Source organism: Strix uralensis, chromosome 22, assembly GCF_047716275.1.
Source record: "Strix uralensis isolate ZFMK-TIS-50842 chromosome 22, bStrUra1, whole genome shotgun sequence".
Lineage (NCBI taxonomy): Eukaryota > Metazoa > Chordata > Aves > Strigiformes > Strigidae > Strix > Strix uralensis.
This window is the reverse complement of record NC_133993.1, coordinates 10187297-10204271: the sequence shown is the minus strand read 5'-3', so window position 1 is coordinate 10204271 and position 16975 is coordinate 10187297. Positions and strand designations below refer to the sequence as shown.

Below are 16975 nucleotides of genomic sequence, written 5' to 3'. Positions count from 1 at the left end.
TTCACCACTGCCCGGGGTCTTTGCAAATCCAGCGGATTTTTCCCGCTGCTCTGCAGCAGCTTTTACAGAGATCCCCAATTTTAACAGCCCCATCCCCTGAAGGGCACTGAGCTGGAGGGCTGCGCACAGCCCCCAGGCTGGCAGGGAAGCCACCCAGCGAGACATATGGCTCTGTGAAGGGCAAATGCAATTTTTAAGCTGTGTGCACCGCCAGCCAGAGCTGCATTTACGGCTCAGCCACGGCCCAGGAGCTCCCGTACTATCTGCTGGTGCTGCCAGTCGAAATCATCCCATTGCCATGGCAACCGCATCCCATGCCCTGGGCATGCTAATAACGCTTGGGAGAAGACGAGTCCCCAGCAGCAGCAGCCTCCGGATGCGGGGAGGAGGGAAGCCCCAGTCACTGCGAGGGCTGGAAACGGGAGAAATTCATCCCCGTGGAGCTCAGAGAAATTGAAAAGCCGTGGTTGTAGGGGGAAAAAAAAATAATCTGAAAGACAGCTAAAAGCCCTGCTTCTTGCATTTACAGGAGCGCTGCACCCAGAGCGGGCTGTGCCCTGCTACAGCCGCAGTCCGGTGAGGGAGAGGAAGAGATAGCCATAGACCACACAGCCTGAGCTAGAATTAGGCTTCCGCTTCTGTCAGATTTTTGAGGAAACCTCCCAAGGATTTGAGGCAGCTTTTTACTCAGCCTTCAGCCCCTACAGACTGTTGTGAGCAGGCAGGAGTAATCTGTCCGTCTGCGCTAGGCGTGGGATGAAATGCACAAGTTGAGAGTCCTCCCCTAAGATTAGGCATCGCTTTTTTCCTCGGCTCAGGAGATCTGCCTGATAACGAAAAGGCATTTCAGTCCTCGGGGAATTTAAGGTCGGGGGTTCCTGATGCAGGAGCGGCGACAGTTCCCCCCCTCCCCGCCCACCGCACTTCCCCCTGCCCAGCCAGTACAAACACAGACGCCCAGATTCCTGCCACACACCAGAGAGGGGAAAACCATCTCCTATGCATGAGAATCAGCCACAGTAATAGTCAGCAATAAATTAAATCTTAATGAGAAGGCAGTGAGTGAATTGCCTTGGGTTGGCAGCGCGGGAGGCAGCGTGTGCGTGGGAACAGGGCATCTGCGGGATCCGCAGCGAAGGTGGGCTCGTCTCCCCTCGCGTGGGGTGGGCTCGTGGCAGCAGACCCGGTTCTCCCCCTTCTCACAGTCAAAACGGAGGAAGGAGCAGAGCTGTGGGTCCTCGCTGCCCTCCCCCAGCCGTCACCATAAATAGGTCTTGGCTGGGGAAGCAGGGAAGGGGGAGGGCGTTTATTGCTCAACCTGCCTCGCTCTTTCAGAAGAAGCGTTGAGCGCCACACGCCAAATCCACCCGTGCAGTTACCAGCCATCCTCACCCACAAGGACCAGAGCCGAAGGCTTCCAGAACTGGAACCAGCAGGAACGTTGGTGCCCACTGCAGCAGCTTCCATGGGACACTGAGCCCAGGAAGGGGCTTCCTGCCAGGAGGGATCACGCTGCAAGAGCCCGTCTGGCCGCTGCCGGCAGGTCCCCGCCAGCATCACGCCCGTGTACGTAACACGGGCACACCTGCCCTGGTGCCCTTCGCTCCCTCTCTGCTGCAGAAACACTCGTTTCCTAAGTTAGTGCAACAGGTAGAGAACCACACAGGGAACAAAAGTCACGTTAAGGGAAGATGGAGCTTTGAAAGGTCAATAGAAAAACCCTCCGGGCTGCACAGGCTTCAGGCACAAGCAGCCTGAGAAGACAAACAGAGGGGAAACTGCTTCAAACCATCCCTCTTCTGACAAACTGCAGGGAAATAATTAGTCCCACGCACCCTTAGATGTGACATTTGTGTAAAGTCTGCTGCCAAGTAATAGTTATTCAGGCAAAATGAGTAAACTTTCAAGAACAAATGGCAGCCAGGGAAAAAAAAACCCCACCCGTGCGAGCTACCTGTGGGGAGGTGCCCCGGTTCCTACTTCTGGCTGATGCTACAACAGGATCCAAACGCTTTGCTCCCATTTTGGCAGGAGCATCCCCGTGTTTTCCCGGCCTGAGGAGGTGGGGATGCAGGAGGGTGAAGTGGGGAGGGAGTCAAGTTTCGGTGGGTCTCAGGGACCTCCTGGTGCTCCGCGGCTTTGGTGATGCTGCGGCAGCCGAGCCGGCGGCCGCGAAGCAGAAGGGGTGAGGAGCCTGGGCAGGGCGAGTGCGTGTCAAGCCCTCGGCATCCCCACAGCTGCTCCATCAGACACGGATTATTTTAACAACTGATGGAGAGGAGCCTGCTGGTCTCGGGGGCAGAGCCGCCAGACGGTCAGCGGATTGGCCTCGCACCTCGGGGTCTCTCCTCGCAGACACCGCTGGCATCCATCCTCTGCCTGATTAGAGTTTAACGAAAAGGGACACACAGGGTCCCTCCCCCGCGGGGGGCTGCTGGCAGATGAAGCCAAGCGGCACGCGAGTATGTGGGGCAGAGGGACACGTGACGGAGCGAAGCCTCGCCGGCGTCGCATCCTCGCTCCAGGCTGGCAGAAAAATATCCCCTTTAATCTGCGGCTCCGCAGGACCTCGGGTGATTACACCCGTCGGGAGAGACGCGAGGAAAAGCCACCCCGGATTTCACACGCTGCAAAAGTAACTGAACAGGCAGCTAAGGAGGGAGGAGCACAGCGAGGGCAGAGGCAGCCCCACTTTCCAGAGGTTGTCTGTCCTGGGCAGGCAGCCAGCCCCGGCTCAGCGTGGGGCATCTGCCCCCCCAGCAACAAACAGCCCAGAGCCGCTTCTGGATCACAGCGGCACCTCCAGCCTGGCAGGTGCCACCCACAGAGGGGGCGGCCACTTGCTACCCTTGAAAACCCACAAAAACCCAGCGCACACAGTTCCTCCTCCAAAAAGAGGAGCTTTACGGCCCGCAGCAAGATCCTGCATACGAGCCCTTGGCAGGATACCCCAGCGAGGCTGCGCCGGGCCAGCCCCAGCCACCAGAGACGAGGTGTTTTTTGTTGCATTGCTAAATCAGGTCAAGCGAGTCTCCTCCGGCCAGATAGAGCCTGTCTGGTTCCTGCATTAGGAGCTGTGTGAGTACAGCAACACCGAGGCAGTTGAAAGTTTCCACTGCTGTTAACGGCGAGTCGCCGGGCTCCCGCGGGCGAACCCTCCGTCTGCATCCCGCAGCCCTTCCCCGAGCAGCTCTGCCTCTTCCCCAGCACCACTACGGACACCCTGGCACAGCCACGGCAGAAAGAGCTCACCCGGTTCACCCGAGGGGCCACGAGCGATAGCTGCACGACCGAAGGCAAGGAAGCTCCTTCAGCAGGGACATTAGGAAGCAAACACAGACCCCTCCTCCCATACAACACCCAGGAACAGCCCCATAGCAGCACCGGGGTCCCAGTTTCCTTGTGACCACACCTGGGCAGCATTTTCACCTCCCCAGACGCAGAGCAGTAGCGTAAGGGGTTCCCCAGTGATCTCACTTCCAGATCAATGTCCCAGTCCTGCCACAAAAGCAGGATTTGCCCAGAGAACTGCCTTCGCAGGGAGCAGAGTTGAACGGCACCACTTGAACTTTTGCCTTTGGAGCTTCTCACAAGCTGGAGACAGGGTTGAACTCCAGTAGAGAGACTGGTGGGACCCATCTCTAAAAACTCGTGTAGGTGCAGCATGGCACCATCCAGCTGCTCTACAAAGAGCCAACTGATGCAGGTCTGTTAGCTACAGGGGCCAGACTCTGCATCTTCAGCAGGACTCAGAACCTGTATCTGTTCCTCCAGCAAGACTAATTTACACCATAGATCATGTGTGAGATGACTGAGGGTTTAGAAGAGCCTCTCTAGCCCAAAGTGTTGCTTGTATCCCAGTACCGGCTGCTTTAAAGCAAGTGCTTTTGGCAGACTTGTCCAGCAAGCAGCAGCACAGACGTCAGTGCTGGTTCAAACACACCGTCCCTTCCCCACCCACAAACCTGCACCTCCGAGAGGTGACAGTCACCTTTGTGCAGCTGTACCATGGTTTTGGGAAAGAAAAATTAAACAAAGGAAGTAATAGGGTCTGCTCTGCCAAAAGGCTCCCAAGTTCACATCCTGCCTTTCAAAGAGTTGCTGATTCTTGGGGACAAGCTTAAAAAAAAAATAAACTGCTCTTTTTTTAATAATAAAAGCAGCACCACGCCGCTTTGCAGAGGGCTTGCAAACATCCTACTATAAAAGAGCAGGCTGCAGAGGAAGAGTTCAGTTCCTCCCAGCGTTTTCAGGGAGAGGCTGCCAAAATGGCTGGTCCAGCCCTCCACGTGTGCAGCTGCTGCCTTCTCCCAGCATCCGCTCCCAGCCCGCCCCAAAAACTGGCTTTGCATAAAGTAACTCAGAGCACAACTCCGTAGGATACCGTTTCTCAGAGACCCTCCCGTTGCCCACCCAGCATACCGGTGCCAGGCTAGCACAGGGCTGGAGGAGGCAGGAGAAGCAAAACCTGTGGCCAGCAGCTCTAGCACGGCTGCCTCGGCGCGGGACGGCAGCGGGGAGCGGGGTTTTGCTGTGCCAGCTCTGCTTTCCGTGAGCACAGGCAGCATCTATCTCACCCCCGTCCCCAAAGGCTCTGCCAGCAGCTACCGAGGGTGTTGCAGAGCAGCACACTGCCTAAGGAAAAAAACAGCCTGTTTTCACAAACGTGCTTTAATCCATAATGGAAAGATTTCAAGCGAACGTAGGAGAGCAGGGGTTGCCAAGCTGTGAAGTCAGAAATCACTTCTGGAAAGGGCTCTGCTCGTCACGCTGCTCCCCCCTCCCATCGCTGACCCCCCAAAACAGACCACTGCCTGTCCCGTCCTCCCCCCACCGCTGTTTATGGGAACAGAGCAGGCATCCCAACAGAGCTGGGTTTTTCCACACGGTTTTTTGGCCCCAGGCACGGATAAGCAAGTTTAGGAAAGTCAACATTCATCTGCCCCCCCGCAGCAAGGTCAACGCTGGGCAGCCCTCGCTGCAGACTCAGCCCAAACCCTGCGCTCCTGGCTCCAAGGACGCTGCCTGGCTGCTGCCCGCTCCTCTGGGCAGGGCTGCAGGCAACTGCCAAACCCTGGAGCTCTGCCTGAACCCCCAAACTCACCCCGAGCTGGGTGAGCTGCCAGCCCAGGGCAGGAGGAGCGGGGACGCTCCATGAACGGCAGGACAGTGGCAGCGGGAGGACCCTCACCCACCCAGGCAGCACCCCCTGACTACATGGGAAGGTGTTTCTTGGGAGAACAAGCTCACTCACCATCTGCTTTGCTCAGATGAGATGGTTTAGTCTTTAACACTAAACAGGCACCACACACCTGAAGCAGGAGCACATATTCTCCTCCTAAGTCCAGGAGCAGTTGGGAAACATCTACCAGGTGGGTGGAGAACACCTGGGGGTATTGGGAAGGAGCAACGTGGCAGGGTGAGCTCTGGAGGGAGAGGAGTCATCTGCAGAGAGTCATTGGGAGGTTTCCTCTCGCACACCTCTGGCTTCACCCACAAATGCTCTGGGTTGTGCACCCCATGGCATCACTGGTTTGAACTCATCTCCAGTAGCGTCCACCGCAGGGAGAAACCAGCCCTGGAGAGACGGTAACAGCCACAGATGGGGTGGAGGGAGGGTAGCGAAGCCCCTTGGAAGGGTTTTGGATTTCCAGCTGTGGATTTCAGCTGCAAGAGGTCTGGGGTACACGGACAGCACTTGGAGTAAGCCCTTCCCAAGCACTTCAGCAAACAAGACGCTCCACCCCAAAGAGGCTTCGCTAACATCTGCAGCCTTCCAGCCATGAAGTCACGGCATTACTCAGGAGCTTTCCCATACACCAGATCCCTTCTCCCCACGGAAGAAGCACCAGTGACCCCTTCCCCAAACACAGCAGAGGTGAAGCAGAGGTACCCCGTATCCCCCCAGCACCTCAAAGCCGCGTGTGTTGGGGGTCCTTCCCCCCCCCCCCAGCAGCATATGGGGACACCAGCTTTCATTTACACCAAGACAAAAAGCCGAGGCTGTTCCGAGCTCCACGGCACGCAAAGTGTGCACAGCAAGACAGAAAGGCAGTTCTTCTCATCCAGAAACTCGGCACAAATAAAGCATGGGATAAACACCTGGACTCCGTCCCAGCAACACAGTTGTTCCTCTTTCCCTTCCTGCCCCCCCCAAACTTGGAAGATCGCTTTATTAATGTAGTAGGCTGCTACCAGATGGAGTGGAGAGGAATGCCAAGAACAGATCACTGGCTTCTTGTGAAGCTCAGAGCCACTCACTAACTTTTTCCAAGCAAGGAGTTAGCCCAGAGGTATTGGACCGCTCGCTCTGCATGGAAAGGCAACGATTTTAACAGTGAGAAATCTGCCAGGGAGGTTCTCTGGGTCATCAACAGGAACTAAAAGTTTTACAGCTCCCGCCCTGAGTCACCGTGCCCCAGTAACACCAGGTGCTGGGTCTAGGTAAGCCGGGCAGGGCAACTGCCGAGCTGGGAGCCGCTTGCCCTGACTCAGCCAAGAGGAATGTCAGCACCGAGATCCCGATCCCCCGGGACACATCAGCACACACGCCACCGCCACGCCGGGTGTGGTTTCTCTGCAAGGAAAGTCAACTCCTTGAAGGAAGGCTGAAGTCAGGCGAGTACAGCAGCTGGCGGGAGCGGGGACCCTGCCGACACACCTACGGAAGATATTTTTGGCAGTCTCACTCAGCCTTTAGCCCCTTTTTGAGGGGGGAAGGCAGTTTAGTGAGGGGGATGTGGAGATGCAGCAGCACGGCGATTTCCTTGTGCTCTGCACTGGGGGGGCAGCCTGAGCCAGGAGCACCCGAGGTGAGCGGAGGGTCTCGGTCGGCAGCACCGTCTCCCCGTGCGCGTTCAAACAAAGGATGCTGCGCGTCAGGCCAGGCGGCCGCTCCTTGGTGGTGGGGGAGGAGGGACTGCTGAGCAAGTAGGCCATTAACTTCCTGCCAGCCAGTCTGCAGCAGTAAGGAAATAAAAAAAAAAATCCAGCACTGTGGGGTGTGCAGGCAGCGGAGACAGCCCCTCTGATCAGCCGTGCTCCAGCAGCAGGACGCATGTGCTCAGTCAGAGCAGGGCTTTCCGAACACAGACGCATCCAACAGGGCGACTGCTTGTTCAGCAGCACAAATCCGGGCAAACCCACAGCTCTGAGATGAAGTCTGGCCTCAGGTCTTGTCTAGATGTCCTCAAGGGAGAGGAGCAGAACCACGCTGTAGCCAAGACAGAGGCAGAAAAGGAGCCTCTTGCCCGGGATACTGCTCCTTCTCCCCACCTCCCAGCCCCACGCCCAGGCACACACCAGCTCCTCTCTGCGTTTCAAGCGGCAGCGCTGCCCAGTGATGTCTCTGAGGACGCCGACTCCCAGCCCGAATACACAGCTTTGAACTCTCAGATGGAATTTTCGAGGCCCAGATCCGTGCTGCACGCCAAGCCACCACCGAGGCAAAGCTCGGAGCTGCCAGGCACTGGGGTGGTCTGGAAGGAGGGGACCAGAGCCCTGCTGCTGCAGGTGTCGCCCCCATTTGGGACTCACAGCTAAGGGGCACAGCCCCGATCCCCCAGCCTCAGCCCTGCCAGCTGCAGCACAGAGCTCTGTTATCCCTTCAGCACAAGAAACAACTTAAAGCCTATATATATATATATAAAAATACATATTTGGGAGCAGCTGGTCCCCTTGAACGCACATGCAGCTTTGCCTGTCCTTTACAGCCAGGCCCTCCCCATCCTTCATTTGCAGAAGCCTCAAACTTCACCTGGATATTGCCCTTCCTCCACTTGTACCTCTTAGTTCAAAGTGCTCATGTAAAGAGATAAGCCCAGCCTTGAATGCTGCTCCCAGTGACTCCCAGTCACCCCAGTGCCCAGCTGAAGTCAAAAGAGGAACGGTGAGGAGGGTGGACACCATCACATCTGCCACCAAGCAAGTTCCCAGCACGGATGGGCATGGGAAGGGCAGAGGGCAGAGTTAACCAGCCACCTTTGAGAAAGGCTTCACACAGATCTATCGCTGGGGTACTGTCAGATAGGGAGGAAGCCCAGCCCTCTTCCTCCTGCTCTCTTGAAGAAAGAAATGCAGGAATTTGGCAGAAGGCCACAGCTCAAACAGAGGAGACCCTGTGCTAAGGCATGTTCAGAAAAGCAGCCTCTTCCCTGCCAGGATAAACGTTGCTTTTCCACCCCCTTCTCAGGGGACAGAAGATGTTGCCCCTCAACTCCAGCATCAGCAAAAGCTGTCTGGAAAGGGTGGGCTCCTCCTGGGCTGTCCTCTGCCAGACACACTCACCTTGCCTGGACATTTCTTCCTCCCCAGGATACTCCCCGGGCAGCAGAGAAGGAACCAAAGCCACATCTGGGCATTGCAACCGTACAGCCTCCACCCCAGCAAACAAGGGGCTGGCAGCTGCCAGAGGCAAAGCCTCCTGTGCCAGCAGTTTTCAGCTGCTCTCACTTCCCTTTGCTTTAAGGCATGGCCAGGCAAAGCAAAAAGAACAAAGCATTTAATGCGGGTTTCTGCACAGAGTTTTGAACATCCAGGGCTACCCCGGGGTAGAAGCAAGACAAACAGCTGCCTCTTCTTCAGGGAGGCTGCTAAAGGGTTAAGACAGCAAGCCAGCATCAAAGGGAGCTCTGAGCAGAGGGGGTTGAGAAACTGAGATGGGTCGAGGTTGCGCAGACTCCTTGGAATCTCAGGAATTTCCCATTATTATCCCACTTCCCTTCCAGCAGCTTGGAGGGAGAGAGCACAAGAACAGGACCCCAGGCCCATCCCCACAGCCACCGGGGATGAGCATGCCGCAGCCCACAGTGCCAGGCAAGGCTCTCTGCAGGGCTGCCCACGATCCAGAGGGGAAAGCTTTGCTTCAGGACACTAAGGAGAGCTCTGGGGTCTTATCTCCTGCAGCTCTCTGCAAATCAAGGTCTCAAGCTCATGGATGGTTGGACCACCATGGTAGGCTGAGACCTGCACAGCCCAAGAACAAGTATCCCTCTAATCAAGAGTTCTCCCTGCCCCAGACCATGGGCTTCCCCCTCATGCCGCTCCAGTTACTCCAGGGCAGTTCCCAGTTTCACTGCAGAAGCTGAAGCTCCAGTAGTGCTGTTGGCCCCCATACAGCCTGACAATCAAGAGTTATTTGCTACTTTTCACCCAGTTGCCACCCTGCATTTCAGGTGAGATCCCAGGGCACAGCCACCACCAGCCAAGACTTGAATGCTACAAGTCTCATCTCAGTGCAACAGAAGTTTTGGACTTTGGACAAGTCAGTCGTCACCGACACCCGATATCAGCAATAACCAACCTATAAAAGAGCTACAGAAGTGGGAGGCTTCCACTAAGGCACCATATGGCTGATGGTCTTACTGCTTCTTTCTACTAGACATTAATAGGGTAATACCCATCTTACAAGGATGTTGCCAGGATTAATGTTTTTAGAGCACTCTGTGAATGGCCCAGGCTATACAAGCACTAAGTAGTAGTACGTTATCTGATTTTCTTTCTAAGAACTGTTAATGTATAAGAAGCAGCTACAAAAATCTTATTGCAAAGCTGCTTTATAGACATTAAGAAACACGTCAGGTATGCAGAGCTCAGTGCAATCCTGCGGGCTCAGTAGGGACTAGCGCTCGTTAGGCAACAGCAGGGCCCAGAAAAGCTGTACACAATTAAGGGTCTTTCTTGATAAGAAAAAAAAAAAAATGGGGCCCAGTGAACATCCACCACTCAGAAGCAGCCTGAAAGATGCAGGAAAGTGAACTGAGGTGCAGCAGCTGCTCTTGTTCTACCCTGCTCTGCCTCCACCTCCCCACGCTGCTCAGGAGAGAAGAATTTTGCGTTCCAGCTGTATTTACCTTCAGATGCATTTACCTTGCCAACACCCAGGGCAAGTGCCAGCAGATGAGTGAATGCACTTGGCCATGAGCCCAGCAGAGCCCAGCCTGCAGCGTGACTCCTGTGTCCCTTGCTGTTTCACACACCCCATTCCCCCCCTGCTCAAAAGGGCGTTTCTCTCCCCAGACACCTGTATTCAGTCAGGGTGGTATAAACACCTTTTTATTTCCCTTTCTTTAAGGGGACACAGATTAAGATCAGCTCTGTGTAAATGCCTGCCTGTGTTTGAATTTTATTCACCTTCTGTCTGCCCAAGCTGGAACTGGAGAGCAGGCATCAGCTGGCATTTAAGCCTGGAAAACACTGGTTTAATACCAGCATTAACTGGCCTGGGTGACTCCTTCAGCCAGGGCTTCACATGCACTCCCAGAAAATGCTGCAGAGCAGCAGGGAAAGAGTTTCTGCAGAGGTGAGGGTTCCCCACACGCCTCATTTCAGGGTGTGAGGATGGTGCTTAAGGAGGAAGATGGTCCAGCAAACCCTACAGCATGTCCCAGGCCCAAGGCTTTCTCAGTGGCAACGAGAGCGGGTAGCAGAGACTTACGCGTTGCAATACGGCTTCTTCTCGTAGCCCTTGTAGTTTTTCATGTTTAGGGTCATCTTGCAGGTCTCGCAGTGGAAACATGCTTTATGCCAGAACTGGAAACAGAGACAAGAGAATCATTAACACGAGTGACTTGCAAAACAGGGCCACGTCCCACGAGAATCGCACAACTCAAACTCAGCAGCTCCTCCAGCCTAGAGGTGTCAGTGGTGGCATCCATGGTCCCTGCAAAACCTAGGACAGGCAGATTCTTACTAGTTTAGGACACAAGTAAATCCCTCCCGGTCCTCCCAATGCATCTTATCTCAACAGGGCCTCAACGCTTGTGACTTGCATCATAACAGCATCTTGCTTCCTTACCTCCAGACCAGGAATTCATGGGCTCAGCCAAACACAGAGCAGAAGCCGCCTACTCAGACAGAGGCACAACACAAACCCCTGTGAGCAGGGAGCTCGTCAGCAGAGTTAACAGCTGGTGTTTGCAGGCTTCAAAGTTGCTGCTTTAAGGTTTTTTTTGCTGATGTTAGCCAAGAGATAGCCAGAAGAGCAGGTCAGGTAAGGCTGCACACAGACACTGAGCCAAGGAAACAAAGACAGAGGAGAAACGGTTCTCATGAGAAGCAGACAGTCTGACACAGGCGGCACGAAGGTCCTCACCACAGATACCACCCTTCTGCTGCAGCTTCAGCAGCTCCTCACAAACCCTCCGGCCCCAGAGGATGCAGGATCACCCCAAGCACTCCTCATCCTCGCTCTCCTCCCGGTGGGGCTGTCAAGAGCTACGACTGCTCCTGCCAGGGCTGCAGCCTAACCCGGGGCAGGGAGGAGGAAGAGGAGCTGCTAGCCTGACATTCTGGTGAAGGTCGTTTTTGCATCCTCTCCCCCACAGCTCTGGCACCAGCAGCCTCAAGCTGCCCCCACATCCTACCTGAGGTCCATCACCTGCACAGAGCTGTACAGCAGCAGAGCTCTCCCTTCAACCAGCGAGGCACACTCGGACTTGAGGTTAAAAACACCTTCCCTGAAACTCAGCTCATGGCCCCACATTATGGGTTGCACACCTAATGAACTCTAAAGAACTCGGGACTCAGCTGTTGATCTGTCTTTAAAGAAGTTTTTAGGGCTACTCAAAGAAATTATTCCCACTTGGCATTTAACTGGCCCAAGCGGCTTTCTAGGCTGGAAGGAGCCCGATGAGAACAACTCAGAGCTGCTACCAAGCAATTCTGCAAGGCTGCTCAACCCCACGCAGACCAAGGCTGATGCCCTGCCAGGCACTAAGTGACCAGACTTTGTGCTTCCTCTGGCAGCCACAACCACTGGGACTTCAGGGGTCTGGTGTGACCTCCCGGGGACCAGACTGGGCACCGCAGAGCGGGAAGCGCGCAGGCAGGAGCCAAGCTGGAGCAGCGCAGCAGGCAAAGCCCAGCCCTGTCTTTACTCACTCGAGGGAAGGCAGTGCCGCCCTAGGGTTGCCCTTCCTCCTCAGCTGATCCCCCCCTTCAGCAACACACAAGCCCCCAGCATCACCCCAAAAAAAACAAGCCCAAAGCCACATTAGCAGCTCATAAAACCGAGCAGATTACAGTCAACAAGCCTGCAGTGTGACACCCAGGACTGGGAGCCAGGCACACATTTAATATGCAGCAAGCAAACCCAGGGAGAACAGCTGGTGGTTGTTGCTATGATTTCCACCCTTAAGCTTTCAAAAAGTCATTTCCACCACCGCAACTCCTGGCTCGGTCTGTGCTCCTGCAAGGAGACGGCAAGAGCCGAGACTAAGCCCTTGTGCCACCTACCCACAGGTACCACACCCGGAGCACAAACACCGCCGCGGCTCTACGAGACTATGACTCAGCCCAGAAGGACAATTTGCCTCGTTTCAGTTGCTCAGAGCAACATATTTGTTCTTTTCCTCTAGTTATACAAGTTGCTCCAGAGCTCGCCGCTAACAGCGAGAGGGGCCTTCTGACCGCACCACCCTCGCTCACATCCAGCCTGCACAGGATTATTTTCCCCCCCTCCCAGCTTTCAGACTCTAAGGGTAGACAGATCAACAGCTGAGTCCCGAGTTCTTCAGGCATCCTCAAAGTTACAGCCTTTCAGTTGAGCTACTGCCACATTAGAGGTAATTAAGAGACCTCTCCAAGCTTGTCAGCCATTCCTAGCGCTGTAATAGCTCTGCATAAATACCAGAGATGCCACTATAAATATGTGGAGATGAACTGACAGCCAACATGACTTCAGAGCCTCTTCCTCCGAGGAATACCCAAGCTCCCAAGAGCCAAGGAGTATCTGGCCAGGCCAGCTGTCCCCTGCCTGTGGCAGTCTCCACAATCAGCACAGCAGAAGCGATGCGCCCAGGCAGCCCTTACCCCCAGCCAGGGAGCAATTAATGCTGATTCTCGCCTCAGTTTGCATTAGGCGTTGTTCAGCAGAGGCGCTTCTGTCCTGTGGCTCTTACAAAGGACTCTGCAGCCCGAGCTACCCAGAGAGCACTACCCCCATCTTTAAGTCTTGCTGCCACTAAAACTTTGCCTTACCACTTTGTATTAATGCCAGATCCACGAATCTAAACCAGCACTAAAAGGAGGGCTGCAACACAGAACCGACACAGGGGAACAGCAATTATGTAGGCTTCCAGGAACGCTACTGCTCACCCTCCAGCACGGCTGCGGAGAAAGAGGACAAGCTTCAAATAGGTTTTTAGAGGAGCATTAACACCTGTGCTTTCCAATTCTAAGTCTGAAGTGCTCTGAACATCTGGAGGCGATCCCAGGTACGACTGCACGGCGCAGCTCACCCCACGCCCCAGCAGGCCGTACTCCACGAGCAGCACGCTGGCCGCAGTCCAGGCACGCTGCTTGGGGAGGGATGGAGCCCTTGAAGCCACTGTGCCACTCACAGCAGACTAGACCCGGGGACAGAGCTCGCTGCCACAGTTCGTGTTGGTGTATCCATTTATAGCTCATGCTGGGGCCACACAACATCCCTCCACCGAGCAAAGCCATCGCTCCACACCTGGAGCATCACTTGAGACCCAAGGGTTAGAGGACAAACATAAGGAGAGACTCCTTGGGCCGAAGGCAAATCCTTCATCGGGTTTAACGCACTGTGGCGGCTAGTTCTAACCTCTAGTCATTTCAGAAAAACTCATCTGACATCAGCTTTAGGTGGGTTCAGCAGTTGCAGCTGCAACCACCAAACCCTGCGACGGGCAGCACAGGAGATGTCACTTCCCCAGCGGAAGCCAGGCACGTCGCACAGCACCTTATCCGGAGAGCTGGCGGGAGGCATGGGGGAAGGGAACAACACCCATTTCCCCGAGGCCGAGCAGGGTTATTTGCCTTTCGCAAGGTGACGAAGTGAAAAGTCAAGAGGCAGAACTCGCAGGCAGAGTTCCACCCAAGTCGGAGCTGTCAGCGGTCTCGCTTCTCCGGCTGCTGCGCTGCGTTTGTAAAGCCTGATGCAGCAGCAAGTTTTCCTCATTTACTGTAAATCTCACAAGGGAAATGGAACCCTCCCGATTTCTCTACCAGGAGAAAGCCAAGCACATCTGCTTGTCGACACATCAGCACCGAAACCTGGAGCGCAGCTACGCGCACACGTCTCCTCCCAGAAGCCCTCCACGGCTGCTGCCTGTGGTTCAGCTCCAGCACTCCCAGCGCTTACACAAACAACACCCCAGCTGCCCTTTCGACTTTGCTCCAGGTAGAGCGAAAACAGGGAAGCAGCCACCACTAATAACACCATCCTCGTCCCGTGCTTTTACGGGAAGCGGGTAGGCTCGTCCAGCCAGGAAAAATGAACAGAGGGGGTGTTAGCGGGGGGCTGCTGTTGGGTTAGGGGCGTGCTGTATCACAACGCTGACCGGGCAATGGTTTTTAAGCAAGAAAAAGCTAAAAAGACCCCCTAGAAGTACAAGATGACGATAGCAGCCTCCTCCCAAACAGCCAGAATACGTGGCCGCAGGCGGCACGTCAGTCGTGCCCTCCCAGCAACGCGCAACTGCCAGCTCCGAAGTAGCACAAACCCCAGACACTGGCTGCGCGGGGGGAAGCAGCGGGTCGTGCCCCCCCTTCCCTTCCAATTATCCACAACTGGGACACCCCGCAGCGACGCGAGGCCAGCGCGGGCTCCAGAAGACAGAGCAGCTTCTCTGCTCCCAAGGACCAGGTCAGTCCTCGGGACACTGGGCTGATAGTTCAGCTTCAAGCCCTTCCCAGCTTAAGGAAGAAACATCATCTGTTAAAAATGCGAGCAACAGGGTCTGCCGAAGCTCAGGAATGCCGCTGCCGAGATCCGCGCATTCTTCAAGTTACTTTTTTTAGTCCCTAAACTGGTCGTCCCAGAAGCCTGGAAGAGGAAGGGGAGGAGAGCGGCTCAGCCCCCCAGGAGGGGTTGGGGCAGAGGCGAAGCCCACCGGAGCCGTGGAGCGGAGGGACGGAGCCACCACCGTCACCTCCAGCGCCAGCACGGGCAGGTTTTACCGGAGCTTTGGTTTTTTGATGGGAAAACGCTCAAAAAAAAAAAAAAAGACACTCAAAGCATTTGCGCACCACGTTAAGGCAGGCAGCCCAAAGTATAAAGATTGAATTTTGGAACACAAAAGTATCAATTGGGATGGAAGGTTTTAAAAAAAAAAAAAAAGGAAGAAAAAAGAAAGAAAAAAAGCTCGGCTAATGCAAACCAGATGAGGTTCCCGGCTTCAGGGGGAAGCGTTTAACTGTTGCTTTCCATCGGCCTCCGCAGGCGCCCGGCGGCTGCTGCTTTTTAATTATATATAAGAAAAAAAAGGCCCCGGACGCTGCTCGGGAGCTGCCACCCGCGGTACCCCGGGGCTGGGAGGAGCGTGGGTCCCACCGCGGGGTGCCCCCCCCCCCAACCTTGAGAAAGGGGTGGGCAGCGTGGAGATACCCCACGGGGGGACGGGGGTGACTTAGCTCACCCCGTGGGAGACCTCACGCTTATAGATTCCCCCCCCCCATCACCACGATGGACCCCCCCCACCCACCATGGGGGACCCCCCATTTCCACGGGCGCAGGGCTCACCTTATCCAGGCAGTTCACCTTCTCCGTGGGGTAAACGATCTTCCCGCAGCGAGCGCAGTTGGGGTTCATGGTTAGAGAGGGCGGCGGGGGGACCAAAAAAAAAAAAAAACCCAAAATACCCCCCCCCCCAAAAAAAAAAAAAAAAACCAACCACCTCGGGGCTCGCTCCGCTGCTGCTGCTGCTTCTGGGTCTCCGCCTGCCTCGCCGCGACCCTAAATAGGCGGGGGGGGGGGGGGGGGGGGGGAAAGGGGGGGGGGAAGGGGAGGGGCAGCGGGGGCGCGCACGGGGGCGGGGCGCTCCCCCACGCGCGCGTGCACGCACACGTACACCCTCCCGCCCCAAACTGCGCAAACGCGGGTGTCCCCCCCCAAATTTTTATGACACCCCCCCTCGGGGCGCTTTGCACGCGCGCGCCCCCCCCGTTCCACGCGCGGACGCCGCGGACGCGGCGTCCGCGCGTGGAACGGGGGGGGCGCGCGCGTGGGAAAAGGGGGGGGGGTGTAAGCGAGCGCCCGGCGCGTGTAGCGGCGAGTGGGGGTATAGCTCAGTGGTAGAGCATTTGACTGCAGATCAAGAGGTCCCTGGTTCAAATCCGGGTGCCCCCTCGAAAAAAAAAAAATTCGCTTTTTCTTTCCTTTTTTTTTAAAAATTGTTTTTCTTCACCCCCACGCGCGATTCCTCCTTTCAGCGAAAAGGAAAACGCCGCGACAACCCCACGCAGGTGGAGGGGGAGGAGAGCGATTCTCCCATCGCTGCAGAGTTCCACCTCATTTTTTAACGGGAACCAACATTTTTAACGTTTTTTTTTTTTAACAGGAAACAACATTTTAAACGCTTTTTTTTTTTTTTTTTTTAAACGGGAAACAACCCACAAAAACAGGGCAAGAGACCGGCTTGGGCGAGCAGGAGCACCCTCACTTCTAGGGCTACGCTTGGCGCGACGGTTTCTCAAATCCAATTCCCGGGTGTTGCTTTTGGGTGCGATTCTAGCGAAACCAGGTTTGGATTTTGGGTGTAATTCTAGCGAAATGCACCCACCCGAACGCGAGCAGGAGCGCTCGGACCTCTCTGCAAGGTCAAATCCGGCCCTGCGGGGTAACCCTGGTCGTGCTGGTTCTTCCTGCGTGTGCACGACAGCGAGTCGGGTGGGCAGCGTCGATTTGGGTCGATTCGGGTTATTACATGACAAAAAGCTTCGGTAAGAACATGAATTCAATTTTTCTCCGGAGATAACACCTTAATTCCCCTTCCCCCGGAGCCTGTTACAAAAGAACAAGCCTCGGCAATCGCTATTTGCAGGCGGGCTTTAATAAAGCACACCCACATCAAACGAGGCTGCGCTCGGCTCTCTTCCCCCTTATTCATTTCAGGATGCGGCTTAAAATTGGCTTCCTCCGTTTTAAACGCAGCTTATCGGATCCTCTCACAAAGGCGCCCACTCCTTCCCTTTCTGATCACCTCGCCCAACGCTTCCCAGCCCCCCGAAC

The 16975-nt window shown here is 55.5% G+C and overlaps 1 protein-coding gene and 1 non-coding gene across 2 annotated transcripts in view; one reads left to right on the top strand and one right to left on the bottom strand.

The window, feature by feature from the left end:
• Window positions 1-15656, bottom strand: part of LASP1 (LIM and SH3 protein 1) — a 35492-nt gene extending 19836 nt beyond the window's left edge. The window contains exons 1-2 of the mRNA XM_074892144.1: window positions 15488-15656; window positions 10436-10530 (exon numbers count right to left, since the gene is read on the bottom strand). Of these exons, the coding sequence (XP_074748245.1) occupies window positions 10436-10530; window positions 15488-15556 (164 nt within the window). The 5' untranslated portion in view covers window positions 15557-15656. The remainder of the gene's footprint in view (window positions 1-10435; window positions 10531-15487) is intronic.
• A 365-nt stretch (window positions 15657-16021) lies between these two features.
• TRNAC-GCA (transfer RNA cysteine (anticodon GCA)) lies at window positions 16022-16093 on the top strand. Its single transcript has one exon. It is a non-coding gene; the product is annotated as a tRNA-Cys (tRNA).
• The last annotated feature ends 882 nt before the right edge of the window (window positions 16094-16975 follow it).